We start from the raw sequence: 25,285 nt of genomic DNA, 5'->3' as shown, positions 1-25,285 counted from the left end.
CCTCGTAATAAGGGGTTGGTGGGTGTTGAACTACACATTTTTTTTTGCCATGTGTTATATAATTTTAGTAATGTCGCAGTGTTCTTACATTCAGTAATTGTCTTGATAAGTACAGTGTTGTTACTACTGATAAAACTGACAACCAAAAACTATCAAAATAAAAGCCAAGTTTTAGTAAACTGGAGTTAACGGTAATCCTGCAATAACAATTTTTTTTGGCCACTTGGGGGCAGTGTAAAGATTTGTGACTTCAACATTGACATATCGTCACCTTTTAAGTTGATATTACAAATTTGTTAGCAAACATTTGCTTCTTGACACATCCAGTCATGTTTCTGAACAGTTGATTAATGTAAGTTAAATTTTTACTCTTCTTTTAGCTCTGTTTTTGGTTTTCAACAACTCCTCAGGGAAATATCTGGCAGCTCTTCTTTAATGCTCCACTGTATTCCAGCCAGTTGCTAACTGTGTCTGGTGCTGAGCAAAGAGTGTACAGTGGGTCTTAAGAGTTCTTTTTCACTGAAAACAGCTGCCTGCTGCGGCCAAAATGACGCTATGAGAGCGGTGAGAGTGGACCAAAACACTAATATGTGGGCTGACCGCTAAACAATGAGCTTAAACTGTGTAATCCTGTAAAACCGAGAGGAGCTGCAGATTCAGGGGATAATTCTCTTAAGGTTCATCACTGCAAGTGATCCTTTCCACGTTGTTTTCAGTTTGTCATTTGATTGGTTATTATATAAATATTGATTAGAGCCACTTTAAATGTGTTACAGGCATTCATGTTTTCTCTTCTGTAGCAACATTGGCCTAAGAGTGACTTCTAATTCTAAACACAGGCTGGATGTTCTGCTCTTCTGTTGGATAGATGCGTAGATCCTGCCAGCGCGTAATGGTAGCAAGGTGTAGCCATGAGCTGGTCTGCTTTTGTATTGCATTAACCAGCTAGAGGCAGTCTCCGGGGGAGAGGACCACCACATGCTTTCAGGACTGTTGTGGTTCATCTCTTGCTTGTACCTGCCTCTACAAAGAAGGATCCTAATTGATTGCCCGTGTTTGGGTATTACTGTGTTTAAGAAAGCTGTATTGGTGGTCAGTAACCATCTGTGCCAGCTGCAGTGCATTTAGACATAGTTTATACCACCCGTATGAATTACTTGAACAAGTGAAGGCCCATTGATTGCAAGTAGAGTTTCCTGGAGTGTTCCTGGATGTCCTACATTCTTGTCCGCTCGGTCCCATCTGGAGCTGATGGGAGAGTTTGGTTCAATGGAAATGCCTTTTGGCCCGCCGACAATGTCCCAGTCGATTAGCTGTGTCTCATGTGATAATTAGGTCCGAGCTTGTGCTCTGCTTCTGTTGACAGAAAATTGCTTGCCTCCTGCCTCATCTGTCTGTGTGCAGATAGATTTGCCACACACATGTCTGTTTGCTGAGGTTTGTTTGTTATGAAAATATATTTTCTGTCAACTTGCTTTACTGATTTATTGACTGTTCAGCTCCAGTTTTTAGCCAGTCAACTAATTAACTAACAAATACAGAAACCTGTTTAGCCTTTGCTGAATGCTACTGCAATGAAAACAAACTAGGCATGCATGTGTGGTCCCGGTTAGTCATTTCTTGTTATCAGATGGGTTTCTATTCTTGTTGCTGTTTGTCATTAACCTGCTCTATTTTAGTTTACTGTTAGTATGAGCATCAGTCTGTTTCTCTTTAGTCATTGGCAATTTGTCATCCTAAACTGTTGAGGAAGAGGAATCACATTTGTTTAGGAAGATATCGGCTCCTTTACCCTCATCATGAAGCTGTTGTAATGCATGATTCAGTCTACTTTAATGCTACTGCACAGAGCAGGGAAGCAATCATTCACAGCCCATTTGAGCTTTAACCTCATCATATAGTGTGTGTGTGTTTTACCATAAAATTTAAGACCTAGGCAGTTCCCTTTTATCGATTATTAAAGTGGTGTGTTTAAAGGATTTGACAGAGAACAGGCAGACCTCTCTTCTCTGATGCACACATACCAATGTAATTTGGTCAACTTCTGCTCATGCAAGGCTCTGCTTTTCTTGAGCATCCTGTCAAATAGCGGTACGTCATGTTTGAAGCCTCTTTGCAGCACGCTGACTGAAGTGGTCCTCTCTGACCTGGCACCGGGGGAGGCCGCGTTCTGGGTTATCCCGCTTTGAAGTCATTTGTTATGAATAATTCTCCGCAGGACTACCCCAGCAGAGGAAATGTCTAAAAGTTACTCTTGTAAGGGCTCGCTGTTTGAAGCTGTGACACAGCGTGCCGCACTGCCTCAGAGTTCACAGGTCAGGTGTAGGGCAAAGCTCATGTCGAAGAAGGCTAAAGGTCAAGGTTACAATATGATCAAATTAAAGGTCCTAAAAGAACTGGCTCCTCAAGGGAGAGCCCTTTAAGGTGCATTCAGACCAAGCAACATAATGGTGCCTCCTGGGAATTTTTGTTTGCGTAGTAGATGACTGAGTCTCTGTGGATACAGGCCGCCGGTTGCCATGCAGTTTAAACTACGCAACTCTGAAAATGCATCGTCACACAAACGTAATAGCACCCCTGAAACAATTAACAGGTGACCTTTGGCGCAGCAGTTTTGGCTCGAGATTCAACAATGAAGAACAACAGCTGTCTTGCACATAATTTGTGTGCAGTAAGATTGCAAAGTACATCTTTGTGAACTCAGCCTTCATTAGTTCCTCCTGGTGACATTTAACCTTTCATGTTTCCACTGCCTAGTCCAACTGCTACAGCAAATGAGTTTCAAAACAGTTGAAGGGCAAATGGCAGCCCTGAATGTCCATGATACCTTCTGGATCCACAGTAAACCACATGATTCACAGGTGTTTGCTGCTGCATCTCAGAGCAACTGGAAGCTAGCCACAGGGTCTTGCCAGCAACAGTTTAGTGCCTATTAAAAGTGTGTGGTTTGTTCATTTTCACTTTCTGCTCTTTTCAGGGCCACACAGCCATGCTGAATTCTGGCTGCTGGCATCCCAAAATTAAAGAAGAGTTCATGACCTGCTCTAATGATGGGTGAGTTTTAAATAAATGTTGTGAGCTCTGAGTTGTAGGTAGATTTTTATTATGTTGTCTTTGGTGTAGCTGCAGTATTGTACATACTGTAAACCTAAACCATCATCCATTACATTCAGAGGGAGAGAATAGACACCAAAGTAGCCACACCATGGTTTACCACTAGAGTATGCAATTATTACTAAAAGATTTTGAATAACTCCATGAGGGAGCAGTCTTTACTGGGTGGAACGGGAGACTTTCAGTGCGTAAAAGTTATTATATTAAATACTACATCCTGCCAAGTGTGTTTACTGTTTCTAATTGTAAAAAAGAATTTTGCTCATACTGTGTCATTATTCCAAATCACGCACCAGGAAAGTGCAGAAAAACAATCTTTTGCACAGTGACATTCAGAAACAACCAAAATATCCATTTATCTTGTTAGGTGAAATTCGTTTTGGTTGTGGCTTGTTTAATTATAACATTAATAGACACCCCTCTTGAATATTATCGTCATTTACTGGGCAGTTCACTAGCGCATGTCATGGCTAAGATGTTTCTTTGCTCTCATCCTCTGTCACCAGCAGGGAGTCCTCTAGTCCAGATTATGTCTCTGGAAAGGGTAGCTTGGCCTCACAGCTGTGCATTGACACATGGCACATTTTATACTGGATGTAGTCCAAATGCAGCCCTTTATTTGTACGCAGTGATTTGGACCAGAGCAACACTGCTGGAGATAACAAGACGTCACACACACATATTTCTAATCTTTTCACTTGAGGAAGCAGAGCTTTAGCAGTCTTCTGCCTCCTCAAAAGCAGCACCAGTCCTGTATGACTGAAGCTGTAACCCTTTACCGTGTGTATAGGTGTGAGTGAATATTTGCAAGCGTGTGACTTTGAGTGTGAGCTCAGTGATGAGTCTAAGTGAGTGTGACAGGCAGCAGTGCAGACATCCAGGGCTATCATCATTAAGTGGAAACAAGGGCCTGGCTTTGCGGGCAGGCCGCGACCCAGTGTTTACCAGTGTTACTGCTCTTCCAGATGTGGAGGCTGGTTTATTTAGCTCTTATTGAGGCTCTGGAAATCCTCCCCTGGCACGTTAGCACTGGGTGTTGCCCCTGGCCAGTTGCAGTAGAACAGCGGAGAGGAGCGCACAGGGAACCATTCACAGGCAGAGCAGCTGCTTTCGAGAAGGGTTCACAGCAGCAGAGCAGGTCAGCACAGCAACCTGCTTCTCAGAGATGTAAAGAGGCAGTGACTGCCTATAGTGATTTACAGGTGAAAGATGTTGTCCATGTAACCCCATGTCAAAGCTCTCACATTGCATGTTTACACATCATCACTCAAGTAATGTGCAGTGCAATTCAGGGGCTGCCTGGTGTTGACGTGCTGTATTTGATTTTCTTGGTCGAACCACTACCGCTCAAACTTCACACTTCTTTAATCAAACTCCCTTTTTTCACAGTCCTCCAGTGCAAACAGAGTGTTGGTACCAGGGTTTAAACAGGTGCCAGACATACTGATCACATTACATTAGTCCTTTCTGTACTCTGGTAACTCCTCATTTTTAGAGTTAAAGCAGAGTTAAAGTAAATACTGCATAATTGGAAAATACACCCTGCTCCCTCTCTCCGTCCTAAGCTCCATCCACCAGATGACCACGGGCATGTACATGCGCTTCATGCAGTACAGTTTTTCCCATACATTGATTTATTTCATTTCATTTCATTTCATTGTAGAAATGTGAGCATGGCATTCACTCAGCACCTTCCCTCTCTCTCTCTCGCTCTCTCTCTCTGTTTATCAAACCACAAATAAGGCAAGAATTAGCTAGCTAGCCACCCCATGGTCCCCCTGCCTCACTCCCCGCTGCTCTGGACTGCCTCCCCGCGAGGAAAGCAGGCAGCAGCTCAGGAGACTGACCTTCAGTTGGTAGCGGCTTAAATTCAGCCAGTGCAAACCCCATGGAGCTGGGTGTCACAGCGGCTCTAATGTAAATGCAGCAACAGAAAGTTTGCTTATCCAGCAGGGAGTCGAGGCTGTCTGGTCCCCTGGAGCTGGGGGTTGCGCTGGCTGGATTCAGGTTGCAGCAGCCACTGACTGAGAGTCCATCTCTGGAGCATGCTGCCTGCTCTCCTGGTGAGGTGATCTCAGCTGTTAGCCTTTAGGTCTGGTTAGCAGAAGGCTAAACTATGAGCAACATTTACTTTCCGTCGTTGAAATCCTTCTCCAACATTGATACGTTTTATCTCATATATTGTCACTCTCTTTTTTTAGACTGTCTTTTTGATAAGTCTGTCTTCCTTTTTTGGGGTTACTTTGTAGTGTTAACAATTGTTGCCAAAGCTGAATAGCAACTTTCTCTGCAGGATTTTTTGCCACGGAATCAAGCTTCCACTGAAGGAAGGCGCTTGCACATCTGCATTTGTATAACACCCAGTAGGATCGCCCTCTCTCTGAAATGACATGATTGGTTAAAGTCTCTCATCACAGCCTAGATTTCCTAAAGCTTAAAAACAGTCTAGTTTTCTCTCTAATTGCAATATGCTCAAAGTTTATAATGGGATTTTTGCCCAATGACGCCAAAATACAGCTACCTATCCCAGCTTTACGCATTTAAGCATTGAGCATGCATGGGTTTCTTTTGCTTTGTTAAATTTTAGCAGCTTTGGGAGTACAGCCTGAGATCCTCATAGCAGAGCTCCCGTGGCTGTACATTAAGCTTGACGAAATGCAACCAGACATTTGCCGATCCATCTAAATATGAGGGGACTTTGGATTTCACTCAAATGTGTCCTGCTTCTTGGAACCGGTCCTAGGGCTGAATTTATGAGGAATTCCTTTGCAATCTCAGTGCACACGACAGGTCCAAACTTTCCACTTCTGTTTTGAAAAAGAGCCTTTTTCAGTGTTGTATGGTCTAAATTGTTAACTTCATTGGTTGGAATGTAAAAAAAGAAGAATTTGATTTATTTAGTTTATGAAAGTGTGTTTGCTTTATTGACAGGAGTGTCAGCTTATCACACTCAAATGTGGCCTCTTGCTCATCCTTCTTCATCTCTATCGGGCCCCCTTGAACAGCAATTGAGTCTGCGGAGGCCAGACTGTAGTCAGTGGTCCTCTTGAGAATGGACCCGCAGTTGGCCCACAGTACCAGTGGGTGTCTGCTACTGGCTGTGTCTGCTTAAACATCAGACCAACACCTAAGTTTTCTGTCTTTCTCTTCCTGTGTCACCCTAGTTAGAGAGTCTTTGTTGTGTTTATTTGAATAGGTTATTAAGCATGATCACTGGACCGCCCAGCTCCTTAATTAAAGGTCCCCCTAGTTTTATGGAATCTCATTCATGAGAACTGCCTCCCGGCTCCTTGAATGATTTCATTAACCAGGACTTTTTTCCCTGGGAGGAAGTGGATGAGAGGGAAGCACTGATGAAGCATAATAATGCAGCAGCAGGGTGGTAGTGATTGTCCTTTCAAACCAGGGGTTGAATGGAGGCTTCAAAAGAACTGTGCACAACTCAGGTCCTTCTGTAAAAAGCGTTTGGGCCCAGAGGGGTGTGAATGTGTCAACATTTCACATTCTTCTGTCACTCTGTTTGAGAATCGTGCGATTGTTAAACGACGAAAAGTTTTCCAACGTAACTCAAGTTTGATCCAAGGGGGAAAATGCGCATTAAGCATTGAGCCACTTTAACTAAGTCTTTGCTGAAAGACTGAACACCTGTTTGAAAACCACAGATTTATTTCTCAGAAAGTGACGGCAATATGTGCTCCCGGTGGAAGTTTTTCTTTGGCAGGACTGAACTTGAAGTAAACTAAAAATATGGCTGGGACTTTTGAGTTAGTGGTTTATTATGAGAGCTGCAGCCTTTTCTAATGATAAAATCCTGAACAGTAGCAGCTTTAAAAAAAAAAAAAGCTTGGGTAAGTTGTGTTAAACAAACTGTGCCACACACTGTAGAAATGTTAACAAACTCTAACTAACATTGTGGAAAGCTTTGCGTTAGTGGTTCCAAGGACATGACATGGCTGATACTCAGTTGTACTTTATGTAGTTTTATAGCACCCCAGGAGAACGATCAAAAATTCATGTTATGCTCTTTTTGTGACTGAAATTTCAGCCAGGGGAGCGGAGGATAGGACAAACGGCGACTTTCTAATTGGGCCCACATGTTACTTCTGTTGAGTCTTGAGACTCACTTGCAAATGTGCACGCACATATACACACAATTTGAGGAATGTTTCCAGAAGGTTTGAATGCCAGGGATTCCCTTTGTGCTGGCCTGCTGTCAGGGCTGCAGCTGGACGTGGATGTGTAGCTGTATGCAAGGAGACCCAGAGGACAACATGGCAGGTCCTTTTACTGCTGAGGAACACACTATTTGTCTTCATTGTACGCTTAAACCAAACACATGATGTGATGTGTATGACACATTAAGGAATTATCATTGGAGAGCAGCCACAAAAATAATGAGTCGCACAAGGCAGATTCATGATCTACTGCTTGGATAAATCCTGGTAACCGATGATGTTTTTCGCATGTGAGTAGGCGCTTTTCAGCTTTATATAAGTCAGTATTTCTTTCTCTCAACTTTTATATCCACTGTGTCCTTATTGATCATTGCTAAGATACTAATCTTGTCAAGTATAAGGAGGTCATTTATTTTTCAGTATTTCAGCCAAATGCGTGAGGATAGCTTACTTCTGTTTTTTTTTTCTAGAGGGGAAGGGGCTTTACTCCTGGATTATTAAGTGTGATCTGCGTGACAGAACAGGGATGAAGAGTGAGGACAGACATTACAAAGTGTGTGTGCGTGAGCATGTTGGGGCGATTCACATGGTTGAACACATCAGGTTCATCCACAGTCCAGCTTGTCTCCAACTGTTGCCTGCCTTACACTGCAAGTGTTCCATATCCTACCCAAGAACGCACATACCATACTCTAAGGAGTGCATATATCCTTCTGGTTCAATTTACAGTCATGGCTGAATTTTTGACTGACAATAACTTCCCGGTCTTTAGTGTGTGAGCAGAATGTTTGTTTCTTTTCTTAATGGACTAAATATTGGAGCTACTTCCTTAAGGCTGCGTCATACTTTCCTTTTCTGGGTCTGCTTTGGTCCGTGTGACATAAATGTTATGATCCGCCCATGTCTGCAAGGGTCCGCATGGATCCCTATGTGGATGTCCTTGTGCAGCCCAAAATTTGTGACTGCGGTACATAGCAAGCAAGCAGATTGTGTATGCTCCAGTGACAAAAATCTCTTGTTCCAGTTGGTGGTCTATGCACCTCTAGCTGGTTTGCCAAAAAGAAGAAGACAACAAGATGAATGATCTGCTGGTACCCACTTTATAAAATTCATCGTTAAAGAAATACAAAGACAGCCAAAAGGTGCTGAATTCCTTGCGACCAATGACAGTAGAGTGTGGATTGGGGATTGTGCATGCGTGGAATGCCAGACGTTGTCCCTCAATTGTAGTATGAATGAAACATGGGCGACCAGTACAAGTCAGCAGCTGTCAGCCGTACTTTCCGCAACACCAAAAGTATGGGGACGGCATCTTATCAACCGGATTGCTTGATTAAATCTGAAAAGCGGTCTTGACTCCTTTTAGTTTGAGACAAGAATTTTTGCTCCTGTAGTGTGTGGTCTCACCTGCCCTGCTCAGGCCTTTTAGGTTGATTTTTCTGCTTTTGAGCCACACTAATAATGTTTTGCATTTTTTCGGTATCTCACTGTACCCACAGAGCATCTGTGCTAAGACCAGAGTTGCCTCACTTTCTTGCCTCCTCCCAAAATCCTTCTGTTATTTCCCCACTTTATCTTCTTAAACAGCGATGCAAGCTGGACCATCTTCCTAATCCGCCTTTTTCATAACAGAGCCCCAGTTAGTCAGTCAACCGTCCATTGGACAACACAGCATCTCCCCATCAATGGAGTTCGAACAATAAACAACCTCATGCATGACATACTTATTTTTGTACTACCTCTCTTATCCTTCTCTTTTCTTTATCTCATAATCTGGGAAAGTGATCCCACCATCTCCCCCACCAGGTCCATAACCTGACGGACAGATAAAATCTGGGGCCCGGGGAGCTGTCAGTCCTCAGTTGGTGTGAACGACTGTGCTACCTCGTAAAGTGCACACGCATGACTGAGGTTGTATGGGTCTCATTTTATTACATTTACCCCTCTGTCTCTGAAGCGTTTGTGTGGGAAAAAGGGGGCTGCTGATTGAAGAGAAAACAGGGTTGTCGGAAGTAGAAAAGGGCAAAGGTAGTGCCCTTGAATGTTTTTGGTAGTTTCCTCATGCCGCAAGTGAATATTTTGACATCTCGTACTCTTTCATTGACGTTGCTTCCCCAAAACAACCACCTCCTCTGAGTGAATAAGGTTTGAGACGAAGATTGCAAAATTCTGGTATGACTTTTATATTGAAATTGTGAAAAAACATCAATTTTGAAAAATCCTGAGTTTAGATCTCTCAGACAATTTCTAGGAATGTATCGCCTGTTTGCAACTCTAGACTTACTGTTGACTGAAACATGCCAAAAGACTTAGTTTTGCATTTTTTGTTATTATTCCACACAAATAACTTAACAATTGAAAGGTACAATTTTAATATTAATGTTTTTGCCAAAATTCCTGAGCTTAATTTCCCTTGAAAAACCTCTGGAATTTTAACAACCCTTTGCAACCCTATTCGAGACCGCACCTACTCTGTTTGTCTGTTTGTGCGTTTGTTTGTCATCAGGATTACAAAAAAAAAACTACTGGCCCGATTTTCATGGAACTTCGTGAAAGGGTGTAGCATGGGCCAAGAAAGAATCTATTCAATTTTGGAGTGGATACACATATTATTTTTCTCTTTTGTTAACATTGTAAGATAGAGCATTTGGGCAAGTTTTGGGGGAAGCTTTTGCAGTTTAACTAACAATTCTGGAATACCACATACTTGTCCCTTCCCTTCCGTGCTCTGTATCTCTCTCCTGACAGGTGAGGGTGTGCAGCCTTCGCCCTGTGCTCAGGGTTGGCTCGACACTGGTGGGCTCAAACCTCTCTGCTCTGTCCCCCTGACAGCCAGCAGTGCCATGTTTTGGAAAGAGCCCTTACGATAAATAGCATTCCAGGTTTTGTGCGCTACGTGAAAGGTTATGTTGTCTTTATTGGCTTGACAGACACCTACAGTCTTCTGTAAACAAAACAGAGATGTCTGTGTGACGCAGCAGGTGGACCAATATGTCATTCAGTCCATGGCTATCACTCTATCTCATTCACTGTCACACATCCACATATATACCTGCTCATGTAAACGCTTACTGTACAGTGCAGTAGCTCTCACGTTGTTCAGGGCAATCTCCTTATATACGTGGCTTTTGCTTCTTTTTTCCAGCACTAGGTTTCTTTGAATTTATGAACAGCTTCGGTTTATGTGGATTTAAACACAACCGTGCATCAAACAGAGTTTTATTTGACTCTTGCCAGTTCTCACTCAAACCATATGTCTTCAGCTGGCGTTTGTATCACATTGTTAGACTTATCCAAACACATTTGAGTGTGTGTGTCTGTGACTTTGTAGCCAGCCACGGAGGAATCCTTGCCTGGCTGTTAGTAGCAGCCCTGAGGAGTATGTTTATACTCCTCTGCTGACCTTGTGACCTGAAGGTCATGATGCTCACTAAAGCAAGCAGTGGGTCACAGACACATTTGGACACGCTCTGTCTGGCTGAGTGTCAGTGTGGGTGTGTGAGAGGTTGGCTAAACATGTTTGTGTGTAGTCAGGTAGTTCAATAAATAAATGAGGAGGTTAAAGGTTCTTGAGGTGACTTGCAGTGCTGGTGGACACCTCAGTTCTTCCTCTGTCATCAGTTTTGTCTCATCAGTTTCTATATCTTCTTTTATCATCTATCACTGTAGCCTCCCTTATACACTTTTCACAAAAGCCCGGAAAAAATATAGAGCTAGTTGACTGAAAAGATTTAGATTATATAGGTAGAAGTTGTGTGTAACATCCCGTGCTTGGACATCCTTTAGACAGCAAGCCATCATCCTTTTATCTTATGTTAACGAGTAACATAGGAAGGTTAACTGCAATGAATGATTAATCATATCAAAGTTAACACTTGTATTTTGTGTTTAAAGGATCAACTGATAATTACCTTGGCAGATTATTATCCGTGATATATAGCATTTTTACAATTATTGGAATCGTCACTGTTGGTCACTGTTGGTTCATCAGTCACTATTTTTTCCCTTGATTACAATTAATCGGTATTGGAATTGGCCCTGAAAAACAGTGGTCAATTGATTGATTGATGGAAGACTATTTATCTCTTTATTTTTGCATTGTTTATGTGTAAATATACATGTAAATTATATGGTGGTTTGATGAATAAATTGCATGTACTATTATGAAAGTTATTACTTTATAGTTTAAGATTTTTTTTTTTAATTACACCATTTAATTCGGTTTAATGTGTTTAGTGTTTGAAATATAAATCTGTAGCTATCAGGGATTCTTGTTGGACATATATTTGATGACATTGTGGAATAATCCCTCCTATTTGCACATGTACTGTATGAATAGTCTGTATTTGAATTCCTCCTTCTCAGTGGTTCAGGTTGTGTAATGTGTTAAAGGATTTCATGGAAGCTTTAGACACGCCTGTCAGACTGATCTACCTCTCTGCTGTTTGCTAACCCCTAACCTTATGAGAATGGCTGAGGCACACTGTATCTCTATGTGATTCTGATTTATGACAGTGGTGGATGGTGTTGATGACCAGATATGTTTTGAGGGATGGATATTTTATGAGGGCGTCATGGCAGTTGGGTGAGGATAAATTAAATTCTCTGTCTGTCTGCAGCACTGTGCGCACATGGGACCTGAACTCGGAGAAGCAGCACAAGTCCGTGTTCAAACCGCGTTCCTTTCAAGGGAAGAAGGTCATCCCCACATGCTGTACCTACAGCCGCGATGGAAAGCTCATTGCAGCTGGCTGCCAGGATGGCACCATCCAGATCTGGGACAGAAACCTCAGCGTGAGTCTTTAAACACACACATACTAACCACCTCAATGTGCAGTAGGTTGTAAACATAGGATGTTTGTTTTGTTAAGGCCTACAGAGTCATGCGATTTAGGTCATCCGGTCAGAGGCCAGAGAGGTCAGAGTTCAACAAGTCACTAACACTGACCAGATTTCAAAATGCCTGGCTTTAAAATGCATTTGTCCAAACTGGGAGTAGCTTAGAGTATTATTAAAAAGCCTGCCTGACCTTTATTGAACCTGTTATCACACTAATGCATAGTTTAAAATACATGACTCACAAAGTTGTCAGATCGCTGCGCCGTTCACACTACACAACTTGCAGTCTTGTAATCAGGAGTCTGGAAGTCATTGTGGTTTTCACACTCCATGACTGACCCGGCGACAGGGGGTCACACACTACATGATCTTTTCTCAGGAGGAATCCCTGCCGAGTATGTCATGTGATGTGCGGGCAGAACCACAACCTAGGTTGGGGGTGGTGCTAACCACAAAATATCAAATTCAAACCATGATATAGCAGTGTTTTGAGTAAGTTGTCAGGCTAATAATTTACCAAAACAAGGGATGCAATAGTCCACCTTCCACCTTCTCTTCCCCTCTCTGTGTAAACATCTCTCTCACCCTCTCAAACACGAACACATGCACCTTTGAAAGCGTGGCTTGTCTCTGTCCTCAACCTGTGTCTTGGTGCTCTAATTGGCTACAGCTCACCGACAAAGTCCCCGACAGGTCCTGATATTTAGCATGCTAAATTTCTGGGAAGTGTCTGCAACGCATCTTTGAGCTCCTCGGCTTGCATCTTTGAACATTTCACACGTGGCGCTCAAGCACCAATTTGCAAGCACCGAGCCAACATCAATTTGCCTCTGATCTGGGACTTTTGTTCGGCAGCTCCAAAAACTGACATTGAGCAGGAAAACCAGTGCTGAAGTCATGTAGGGCGAACTAGACATAACAAGGCACATGGCAATGATCATGGGCAGAGTCACTAATCATCAGAGAGCTTCAGGCTAAATGCTAACATCATGTTTAGCAGCTTTAATGTTTTATCATATTTACAATCTTAGTAAACAATTGCTAAATAACAATAGTTCACCTCAGGCTGATAGGCATGTCATTATTTATGCAGGTATTAGGTCATAAACCAAAGTATTGGACAATTTGATATTTGATCTGATGATGGCGCTGCATATTAAGGGATCACCAAAGGGATAATCAAGTGATCTAATAGTTGTTTAGATATTTCACTCCGGACCAAGGTGGTGGACTGACCGTCAGACTGACATTGCCTTCCCTAAAGCCTCGCTGCTCGCATGGCTCAAAATAGCTGATTATGTAACTGAATTAACTGACGTATGATGATTGAGTTGAGTCACAGGAAAGTTACTGGGAGGCCCAATCACAATTTCTCTCTGTACATTTTCCAGGATTAGTTAATGAGGTAATTAAGGGATCAAAGTGTTCATTCCATACTTCAAGATTCACATTGTTGAGGTAATAGTTGATCTTGGCTCCTGAGTCCCATTGCTCACACTTATTTGGCTGTTTTCACTCGAGTTATTTGACAAATTGTCGCTGCAGAGAGAAATGACTTCCATTCGGTACTGGAGAATGCATCTCCACCTCCATCTCTCATCAAGGAGATCTGGGCCTCTTGACTGTTTTTATCACCGATGGTTACACCTTAACCCATGCCTGCCTGTCTACTTGCGTGTCTCTCATCATGATGGCTCTCACAGTGACGCACCTCCGTTTAGTGTATGGACAGCAAAATGAGCATGTTGCGCAACTTACTGCTCACTTGCTCATTCACATACAAAATACACCTCTACAACACAGATGTGAAGAAGAAAAAAGAGGCAAGAGAGGTGCATTCCTGTTGAAAAGGGGGGGTTAGGGGACCTGCAGTACTCATAATTCAGTTTTTTCACAGACGGCACATTGCAGGCATCATTCCAGTTTGGTATTATTTTACATTATGACTTCTGCAAATATGGTTTCACAAGTTTCGTTTTTGCACAGTCTTAAGAAATACTTTGTGGATACGCAACTGGGAGCCCTAAAACACCATAAACTCACATTTTAAGACAGAAAGTAAAAGTGATGGAGGGCTGCACACAGATGTTGCTAAATACAGTGTAAGACAACCAGTATGTGGACAATATTAACTGACTGGTTGGTCTGTTTTCATGAACTATCTGAAGAACAAGAAGTTGTTTTTCTGCCCCCAGTGTTTTGGCACATTTTTTTTCCACTTCATATCCTTTCATCAATCCAACCCCGTATGTGGACAAGGTTGAATGCCTCTGTTATTTCATATGAGAATAGTGACAGTGACAATTAAGCTGCAGTTAGTGAGTTGGAACAGCTTGATTGGACAGAGGGGCTTATCCAGATTAGTCAAATGAGAAGTAGGCTACATGATAATTACTCCAACAGTCAACTTTGTAATCACAGGGCACACAAAAAAATGTATTTAGATGGATTCCTATTGTAAGAATTGTTGTGCTTCCATGTAAGCGTGTTGTGTGGAGTCCACTCACCCATCATCCCACCCCTGTGCTGTTCATAGCAGCCGGCCTCAAGTGATTGGGTTGAAGCTCTCCAAATTTATTACCCCCTCTTTCTCCAAGCTAAATATTTACCCTGCGTCCCATAGCAGCTTACAATAGTCATGTCTGTTGCCTGACCACTGGAGCCTGTCCTGTCTGAATGGCTCAAGAATTTAGTTGGTGCCCTCTGCCCTAATCAGCAACCTGTGCTGCTGACTCGAATTCAGCCACAAGCCTAAAAAGGAGTTGACCTCCCAATGCTTTTATTGCCGCTCCCTCCCCCACTCAAACAAGGCCTATCTCCTTTTGTATCGCCACTATTACTCATGGCCAGAATATGCAGGCAGATCAATCACAATCAATCATGTACATGACCTTGATCTAAAGCTGAGCCTGAAGAGAAGCTATTGGGGATGACACATCGTGCTCTTGAACCCTGACACGAGCTGATTGATCCTATGATGGGAGTCAAGGAGGTCTCTTTTAGTGGACTGCCACAGAGAGTGATTGCACGCTCTGACCAGAGGGGTCGGTGCCAGGATTGCAAGACTGCATCCAAATGGTTGCCAGGTAATGTGCACTCTGAGAAAGTTTGTGCGTTGAGGGTAGAGACCTCCGTTCAGAAAACATTACCACAGAGACCTGGGGAATGTTATGATGTCATTGGTGGACTTGGATGTTTCCAGACTTCAAAGTGGGACCCCAGAAGAGGTGGTTTTGATGGACTACTCCATTGGGGAACGCGATCATGAGATGATAGAGCAAACTTTCTCTTGTTTTCTGTTTTTGCTGGCTTTGTTGCCGCAATCGATCGTTAATCATGAGAGAAACTAGAGATTCCCGATAAGTTTAGATCAGTCCAGAGATAAATTTCGTTGTGTGTGGGAAATCTTGTCTTCACTCATATTTGGTCCTTTGTGATTCTTGCCTTTGTTTCATTTTGTTCTATATTAAGTGACTTAATATTCCAGGCTGCTTTTACTCCACTCAACACCTTGTCTCTAATCCAAGCATCAACCCTTAGGGCTGAAATCAAAGCCAACATGGGAAGTGCCAAAAACTAGAGACTTGAGATTGGCTCTAACAGCGAGTTAGTCCCCATAGACCCCCATGTTAAAATTCCCAACTTTACAATAGAAATAAACATGTGTACAGCCTGGTACAAATAAAATATTTTCATCTCTATAGCTTATTTTCCCATTCATGACAACTGTATGGTTGTGAATTTTTATATAACTCATCCTTTTACATTTTATTAAGACTTAAAGTTACACGTAATTAACAGCATGGATGCTTTGAGTGACAGGCTGTCACTCAGGGGAAGAATTAGATCTACCCCTCACTCATCCACAGCTCCACCCTCTCAACCAAATTTGGTCACATCTACACAGAGTTTATCGTCATCTGCATAAACTGACCACCAGTGCTGGCCAGTACATAATCTACAGTTACTGGCCTAATAGCACCCTCAACACAGTAATGTGATTCTGTACAGTATCACCGTAAACTAGTAACTCTGTGGGTCATAAAAAATGGTGCTGTGGAAGATTAAAACAGAGAATAACATAAGAAGTTATTAAAGTCCAATAAAAAGTGTTTAGAAAACCGTCCAGGATCTGATAACTGGCTAGAGTACATACAGGGCTCTCATCATGAACATGTCATGGAAGCGTTTGAAATGCAATAAAACTCTTCCACCAGGCTAAAAACACACCGATCGTAAACATTTACTCCGGATCTCAGTCCTGCAGCCTCCATTGTGATTTACCCATGATTTCTTTTTATTGCCACACAGCCTGATCTCCCCTCCGTCAACCCTTTTTACATGTGGGGACAAGCGGTCACTAAATGACCTTGAAGAGGTGCTTTTCATCAAGTGAATGCATTCACCCATGTTTTAACTCCGAACAATGACGTGAAAATGACATCAACACAATCCGACTTTGTTGTGGTTTGGAGCCGAGACCTAGAGGAACACGGTCACTTCATTGGAACACACTGTTGTATTACATGGACACTCACTCCAGTGTGATCCGCTAACACACACACACACGGCTTCCCCATCACCACTTGTTGATTTCCATGAAAGATCAGAGCAGCTGCTCAGGACTGCGGTTTGGCCACTTGATCCGCAGTAAGTAAGAGAGGTCAGAGTGAGATGTTACAAGTGACTGCACAGTGGGCATCATTAAGCCTTTCAGGTGTGCGGTTATAAAAGTATGGAGGTTGGGGGGAAAGGCAGTGCCTGGCAGTATTTATATAATGATACCCAGATAGTGTGGTTAGTAACAGTTGGCCCTGTGGTAGATTGTTATCATAGTCTGCTGTGGATGAAACCCAATGCTGTGGTCCTTCAGCTATTTATCAACTCCTGCTGCTGAATGGGTGTAGATATGAATTAGGGTTCTGTGTGGGTGCACATGTACACGTGCATATGCATCATGCATGCATGCATGCATGCATTCACAACCTTATGTGTTTAAAATGGACTTGCTCCTTAATCTTCCTGCAAGTAGGATTTCAGAGCCTCAGCAGATCTATCAGAGCAACATTAGGTGCTCTTTCTGTGTAGGATCTTTCTGCCTGATCACTTTAAATATGCAGCATATTTCATCACTTTTAAGAGAGCTACCGAATTCTTGGTAATTCAGCAACAATCCTGTACTCATCTAGTTATCAAATATAATGTTTCTAATGTGTATTGTATCTTGCCACATTGAGTTTACCTTCTTTCTGCCTCACTGTTCTAATCTTAGTTCCCTAAAAAAACCCCTAGGGACAGTTGTTGCAAATTAGCATCTGCTATAAACACTGTGATACTGGCAAAGGATAGCTGTTTTCACTTTGTGTATGTATGTTGTATCTGTCTCTATCAGACAAACCATAAATTAATATGTGGTATACATGCATATCTGTGTGGAAAAAAGGCTCACAATCCTGCTGCGTGTTCAGGCCAATGAGAAGGGCACAGTTTAGAGAGGAAGTCACAAGGCGCGAGAGAAGTTTCAAACTGTGTACGAGAATCCGGTTTCACAAGCCGGCTGTGTAGATTATCACAGGAAGCAAACACCATGGCATCTTCCAATGCCAGCCAACATCAGGATAGTAAATAAACACTCAAGCTCTCACAACAGCAGTAAATGATCTAGAAATAGCTGAAGGGGTGTATGTTTGCAATAAGCAGCTAGAATAACCACTAGCTACCTATTGAAGGCACCACTTTTACTGACTGAGATAATTTTTCAAGTTTTCTTATCATTTCCTGCCTTGTGTTTGTTGGCCATTCAGCGCCATTGTGTCCACCACCAATTCCACCTGGACATTTTTATACATATAAATGGATATGTACAGAACATTTCTTTTAAGTGCAAACAAAACCTACACTGAAGACAGTATAACATAACAATACAACATTAAAGGAGTTAAACCGCAGCCTGTGCTAACAGCAGATGGTGTTCATTTAGAAAAGAAAGACGTCAGATGAAAAGAGGAAAAAAAAAACTTTGTGGAATGATTCATCAGCCGTCGAACAAAAGCTCATAACTTTTTCTTACTAGTTGACCCGAGGAAACCTGTGGCTATTGTGACAAACATGTTTTGGGGTTATGTTTTAAAAAAGCACGAAAAACCAAAAACATCTTTGCAATTTTCTCTGGAGTTATGTAAAGCAGATTTCATCACCTTCCCCCCGCAGTGTATTTATGGTGTATTATCCTCTTTTGATGCGATGTATTTCCACCCTGCAACTCTGCACCTCTCAGATGACACTCTTATTTTCCCAGAAACCCGCCTCTCCACTAGACCCACTTTTATGGTGTGCCATTGAGCTCCATGCAACAGCACATATGACTAGATAATTACAGTAAAGCGGTTCATCAGCACACCCTCCTGTTCATAGTCCGCTGACTCCACCCAGCCTATTTGTGCTTCCGTGCGTAGATGCGCTCGCAGTTAAGTGAATGGAAATTCTGTCTGTTTGAATACACTCTCATTGTCTATGTGCACATGACACAGTGGTCACAGTAGTCGTTGTGATTGCATAAAAACGGGCTCCCCAGTGTCTTTGTTTCAGGCTGATCAAATTCTCAAAGCTCAGTCAGTCACCATGCATGCCCAAGGTAAAGTATTGTGTTTGACTGGGTTTAAGCCTTACACATTATGCTTTAGCTGCTGTTTAGTAGGCCCGAGATAGCCTGTGGCCTCGCTGTTCACCTCCTGCTGTAAGATTAGAGAATGTACTTAAATATTAAATTGAACTCTCAACTTTTATTTTTCAACCAAGTCAATTTCAAAGGCAGCGAATAAAAGAATAGGAAGATAATCTACGATAAGAAATGAGGAGAATGGATTTGAGCCCAAGGTAATATATGAGTAAAATGATGATGGGAAGCAGAAAATTATCCCTGGAGAGACTACAGAGGCTAAATGGCCATGGCCTGAAAAAGTGGAATCCGTGTTATCTGCAGTTCAAGGTAACAGTGTTATCTGTCTCGTCCAAGTTAATAACTTCCCTTCATTTACTTTGGAAGTGAAGTATGGCCTCGTTTCCTTCTTGTATCATAAGGACACATCACTCATTCACCTCACGCTCCACTCTCTCCTGCTCCTTTTGCCAGCGTTTCTCTATCTTATCTGTCTTCCACACTCTGTGCTCACTTCAAATTCCTTATCCACCTCGCCGAGTCAAAAGCCCGTATTGCTGCAATTCTCTTTTCACTGATTTATTTGCATTCCGTTTAGAATTAATGAAAATGTAGCTGCATAAACCAAGGTTATGTTTGTTTGAGTGTTAGCAAGCCCTACTTCCCAGACTATTGCTTCACCACTGTCTTTTAATGATCGATCTCTGTAATCTGGCTGTACCCCGGTAAAACTAAGGCAGTGGGAGGTAAATGTGATAGGAGGCAGAGGGAGGCATTAAAGTTAGTGCTGAAACAATTAGTTGATTCACTTACTGACAATTTTGATCATCGATTAGTCATTGAAGTCATTTATCAAGCAGAAAGGTCAAACATTCACTGGTTTCAGCCTCTCAAATATGACTGTGCTGCTTTTCTTAGCTTTTTATTGTTGTGCATCACATGTCTTTGGATTTTAGACTGTGAAGACACAACTTGAAGGCATCACCACGGGCTTTTAGAGAATGTGCTGGACATTTTGAAGACTTGATTATTCTATTGAAAACATGTTAAATTTAATTGACAATTGATGTAAACATTAGTCGCATCCCCAGTTATAAACTGTAGAGTAAAACACATCTAAAATACTTGAACATAGAGCACTGGGTACACTTAAGGTTAGCAAGTGAAACGTGAATTTTACATCATTGTATTTTGTTTTTACTGGTTATCTGCTTTTTCACTTCTGCTCATTGTCCAATTTTGGGTGGCCGTGTACTTTTAGAGAGCTTTTCTTCTCACTGTTTCTTTGTATGTATGTGTGAGAAAGATAGAGAGAATTGTGTGTGTGTGTGTGTGTGTGTGTGCGGGGCAGGGGGTTGAGCTGGGTTATTTCCAGCCTGGAGCTGCAGACCTTGGCACACACACTCTCTGCACTACAGTAGTACACCACTTGTTCAGAGCGAGCACTGAGGAAGTCATTGCACGGCTGGCCATCTTGAAAACAGCTGCTTCAACGAGAAGTGAAAATGCTTCTGTTTGCAGGGGGGGAACATTGCTGCACCGGCTGGGATTAATTAGGAATCGTTTGGATGACTTTTTAATTGGGTGCATTGTAGTTTTGAATTGTTTCCAAACCTCCTCTAAAATGCTTCTTGTAAACTGTTCAAAACAGCTCATTATCTGTTTTTACCCCACGAACTACAAAGGTGAGGTTCTCCTCCCTCTCGCTTTTGTGATCAGTCTGTTCTCACCTCTGTACAATGACCTCGACTGAAATGTCACTCAGCCTTCTTGGTTTTCAGAGATGCATGCTGATCATCTCTGCCAAGTTGAGTAAGATGGCATTCTCATATATAGCAGCATGCCGAGGAAATAGTTACAAGGGCGGAATTATACACATGATTTTCCTGACGAAGACCTTGATGGTGGAAATGTTGCCTGGGGGGCTGTAATGCAGGTCAGAAAATATTGAACAGTGCTTATAACAGTGGAGCTCGATGGGATGTCTTAAAATGTCTTGTTTTGGCCGGCCAACAGTCTAGAACCAAAAGATTTTCAGTTTAGTATCACATAAAACAAAGAAATCAGTTTGACATTAATTAGCAAAATAGTTTCTTTCAGTTTTAGATGAACAGTACTGCCTTAGAAATGACTGTCTCTAGACTTTGTAAAACAGGCTTCTTGTTAAACATTTTAGTATCCGAGAACAAGCCAAGATAACCCTGATGACATGATTAGGGTTATCACCAGATAACCCTATAATTCCCAGACTTGACAAGACCCCTTTCAAGCCACAGATGACATAATGCAGCTGTCACAGGCCGAGTTCTGCTTTAACTGTGTTAAGGACAGGAGTGTGTTATTTATTTACTTTCCAGCCCACACTTATTTGCTGTCCCATGTGCCTCTGGCCTGTGTGTTGTTGAGAAGCCAAATTGTATATTCTGTGATTAAGCCTTGTGGTCGTTCATATTTTTGATGTGTCGCTTCAAAATAGTTTTTGTTACTGGCCCATATTTGTGACATAACACTTGTTAAAAGGGACAAGTGGATAGGAACTAAGTATAGGAAATATTTTCTTCGTACCGAACTACAACTGTCAACTGAATCACCGCACAGAAGGAATCGTGCATCTACACATGGACGAGAGCCTTGTGCTTGTGACCGTGCAAGGTCCAAAGATTATTGGCATTCTCTTTGGCTGAGCTGTAATGTTAGCAAGCTCAGTGGTGTTAGGTGAGCTTGCAGTAGATGCACACTTCCTTCTGCGCAGTGATACCGTGTAGTACGGTGTAGTACGGTAGAAAGAAAATAGTTCCTATGTGGAACTGCTTACAACAAGGCCTGTTGATTATCTTGAGTAACCGGGTCACGATTTCTGGAAAGAGACATTGCTTTTGAGTTTTTCCAAACGTAATTTTTTGGCGCAATGAGTATTGTATTCTTAAGAAGGCATACATCTTTATGGCCAATATCTCCAACACTCTGCAACTCTCCAAAAATATGTATTTTTGATTTTGGGATCTGTCCCTTAAACGATGGCAAATAATACAAAAAAACTCGAAAGGGCAATGATCTCCCAGGGCTACATATAAAAAGGTGTCTGATGTCAGTACTGGCTGGTAAACTCTACTCAATAGGAATATTATAATACTATTTTAGGTAGGAGCAAAGGAAAAATCAAAATCTGACAGACAGGCACCTAAACTTGCCAAGGTAAATCTCTGCGGTTTGTAGTCTTGCTAAAGAGTGTTGGGTACAGTGTGTAAAGTTGCTGGTATTGCACAAGTTGTAGTGCGCTTCAAAGTTAAATATATAGTATGGTGTTCATGGAGGAAATGGAAACCGTGTGTTGTTTTGAACACACAGAATGAAAAGGTCTTTTTGTTGCTGCAGTGAAAAAATGGAAACGTCTGCTACTGAAGCAAAGCATTGACAGTTTCACACTGTAGTACATCAGGAGATTTTAAGAGCTCTTTTTAATATTGATGAGCCGTAGTGACCACGGCAGCTTGTTTATGGAAAAGGCAGAGAGAGCCAGGACTGCACTATTTATTCATTTTGCTCTGTAATTAATGATCAATTACATCTAGTCTAGGTTTTCTCTGTCACTGTAGTGCCCTTTGGGACTCGTCTGTGATTCATACCAACATTATATAAATAAATCCACTTCTGTGTTTGCTCAAGTATTTTTACTTTTGTCACTTGCACATAACTATTAATAGACACTAACAGGAGTGAGTTGCTGCTATCATGACCTCTGTACAAGACTTTCACTTTCATACACAGACCAAGCACGTGACATGGAATAATGACCTTTATGTGACCCATTCACACCAGTCTTTAAGTCACGGGTTAATACCTAATCATTGCTGTTTACACAGGAGCTTGCTCTGCAGCTGTAGCTGTGCTACACATCATTACTAAATCATAAACTGTACTAATGCATTGTTTTATACCTCCATCCTGGTGATAGCCATGGCCGGAGGAGTTATGTTTTTAGGTTGTCCATTCACCCATCCATCCCATTCTCCTGAACATGATATCTCAAGAACGCCTTGAGGGATTTTCTGTAAATTTGGCACAAATGTCCAATTGAACTCAAGAATGAACTAATTAGAATTTAGGAGTCACAGGTTGAAGGTCAAGGTCACTGTGACCTTTTGTTTGTCTTATTCTTGTGAATGTGATATTTTAAGAAGGCCTTGAGGGAATTTCTTAAAATTTGGCACAAATGTCTATTTGGACTCAAGAATGAACTCATTAGATTTTAGTGGTCACAGGTCGAATGTCAAGGTCACTGTGGCCCTGTGTTAGTCTAATTCTCGAACAGCATGAGGGTATTTCCTCAAATTTGGAACAAACGTCCACTTGGACTCTACAATCACAATCAACTGATGAGATTTTGGTGGTCAAAGGTCAAGGTCACTGTGACCTTGCATTTGTCTCATTCTTGTTAATACTATATTTTAAGAAGGTCTTAAGGGAATTTCTTAAAATTTGGCAAAAACGTCCACTTGACTTAATGAATGATTAATTAAAATTTGGTGGACAAAGGCCACAGTGACATCACAAAACATGTTTTTGGCCCAAACTCAATAATGTTTGTACTGATTATGACCAAATTTCACATAAATGTCTAATAATGAGATGATGACATTTTATATTTAAAAAGTTAAAGGTCATCTTCACTGTGTCGTCATAATGTTCTCAAAAACACTTTCATTCAACACCATAATCATGAACACAAGGAAAGATATTTGGTTGGATACTGAGTCGTTGACACTAATCTGTGTGTGAAGCATCTATGTTCAAGAATTTGTAGCTTTTTTGCAGCCACATAGGCACATGAGGTAATTCTTGTTTCTTTTTCTTTTTAGGTCCATACAAAGTTCCACTGTCGGCAAGCACACATTCCAGGATCAGACACCTCCTGCCTCTCCTTCTCCTATGATGGCATGACTCTGGCTTCACGTGGAGGTAAGAAAAGGATCTTAATCTTATAGCATCCTCCAAGCCCCACAACCAGCAGATGTGCACATTGAGGTTGCATTCATCAACAGCCCAACTCAGAGGGAAGAATTTGCTTCTCTTCCTGTGCGAAATAAGAGCCACCACCAACAAAACACAGAAGACTCCCAAGAGATCTATATACAGAAACATTCGAGTTCCTCTTTGGTATGTGATCTTGTCAGGAGGTTTCAAACACAAAGACAAATAGGAATAACTGTGCAAGAGTCCTTCACTCAGCATAATGTAAATGAAAGATAACTCTCGCAGCCTTGTTGTATAGTCAGGAAAAGGCAACGTAAATAACTTCCGAGGCAGTTTCACCACGGTGACTTTCTGTTAGGTAAATATCACAATTTACAGTTTATCCATTGTTTCCATCTGTTTTCCAGGTGATGACACTCTGAAGATGTGGGATATACGCAACTTCAAGAATCCTGTGAATGTAGCTACTGGACTCACCAACTACTTTGCAATGTGAGAAGTTTTTTCTTTCATCTTATTTGCAGTTTGCTTAAGTATTGTAAATTACATGTGGATAATGAACTGAAGATGTTGTATGTGTGTAATTTTCCCTATTAGGACTGACTGCTGTTTTAGCCCCGATGACAAGCTTCTGGTAACGGGGACCTCAGTGAAGAAAGAAGAGGGAAATGGGAAGCTGGTTTTCTTTGAACGAGCTTCCTTTCAGAAGGTCTATGAAATAGAAGTCACCAATGCAGTAAGTTATGCCTCAATCTCCACAACCGCAATTGCTCTCGCTGCAAGATGTTTTTCAACTGGTGGATATGATATGTTGGTTGCAAACCAAAATGACCCAAAATAATGCGCAGTGGAAAAGAAACATAATGAATCCACAATGAAACTTAATGAAACCAATATGCATGTCATTCCTCCTCCACGTAAGTAGTCTGGGCTCAAACAAAACTGCAGCCTTAAGATGTTTTTATTTGGTTATAGCGTCCTGAAAACGCAGCAGCAGTGAAAGGCGTCATTATGACATCTGAACAGATTTGACTGGTTTGATATGGAGATTTATTTGACTTCCTGTTTAACCCCACACAGGAGTATTCCAACATATTAGAACTTGAGTCTCTTATTTATTTTGGTTGTGTTTATCACAGGGTTTCTGTAGGGTATTGAAAAGTAATATTTCCAAGTCTGGATAAATAAGAAAAAATGTTTGTGTTTACAAACTGTTGCCCCTGTTCTGTTTTCCAAAACATAAAATTCAGAATTTCCAAAAATAAATTGATCACGCAAGTGGGTGTTTTTTATTATGTTTGGAGTAGACAGCCAGCGCAACCAAAATGTTTACCAGAAAGAGTGCCAACCAGTGTGAGCTTGATGTTGTCAAAAGCAAAGCAAGAAGTATGGCGTGTGACCAAACGCACACTCCTACGCAGAGCTGCCTTTATGCCTGTATTCAACAGCCTGCACAACAGCTCTGCCCCAAGTGCCTTATAACGGTACCAAATCCAAACATCTGTGACCAAAGTAGTTTGATGTC

General features: G+C 41.7%; 1 protein-coding gene across 1 annotated transcript in view; it reads left to right on the top strand.

Moving 5' to 3' along the window:
• wdr70 (WD repeat domain 70) overlaps positions 1-25,285 on the top strand; it is a 49,616-nt gene that overhangs the window by 5,051 nt on the left and 19,280 nt on the right. Inside the window, exons 9-13 of the mRNA XM_033646131.2 lie at positions 2,978-3,054; positions 11,909-12,083; positions 23,646-23,745; positions 24,168-24,252; positions 24,358-24,496. Of these exons, the coding sequence (XP_033502022.1) occupies positions 2,978-3,054; positions 11,909-12,083; positions 23,646-23,745; positions 24,168-24,252; positions 24,358-24,496 (576 nt within the window). The remainder of the gene's footprint in view (positions 1-2,977; positions 3,055-11,908; positions 12,084-23,645; positions 23,746-24,167; positions 24,253-24,357; positions 24,497-25,285) is intronic.

Source organism: Epinephelus lanceolatus, chromosome 19 (assembly GCF_041903045.1).
Source record: "Epinephelus lanceolatus isolate andai-2023 chromosome 19, ASM4190304v1, whole genome shotgun sequence".
Lineage (NCBI taxonomy): Eukaryota > Metazoa > Chordata > Actinopteri > Perciformes > Serranidae > Epinephelus > Epinephelus lanceolatus.
The sequence above is the reverse complement of the archived record's forward strand: the minus strand, read 5'-3'. Positions and strand labels throughout refer to the sequence as shown.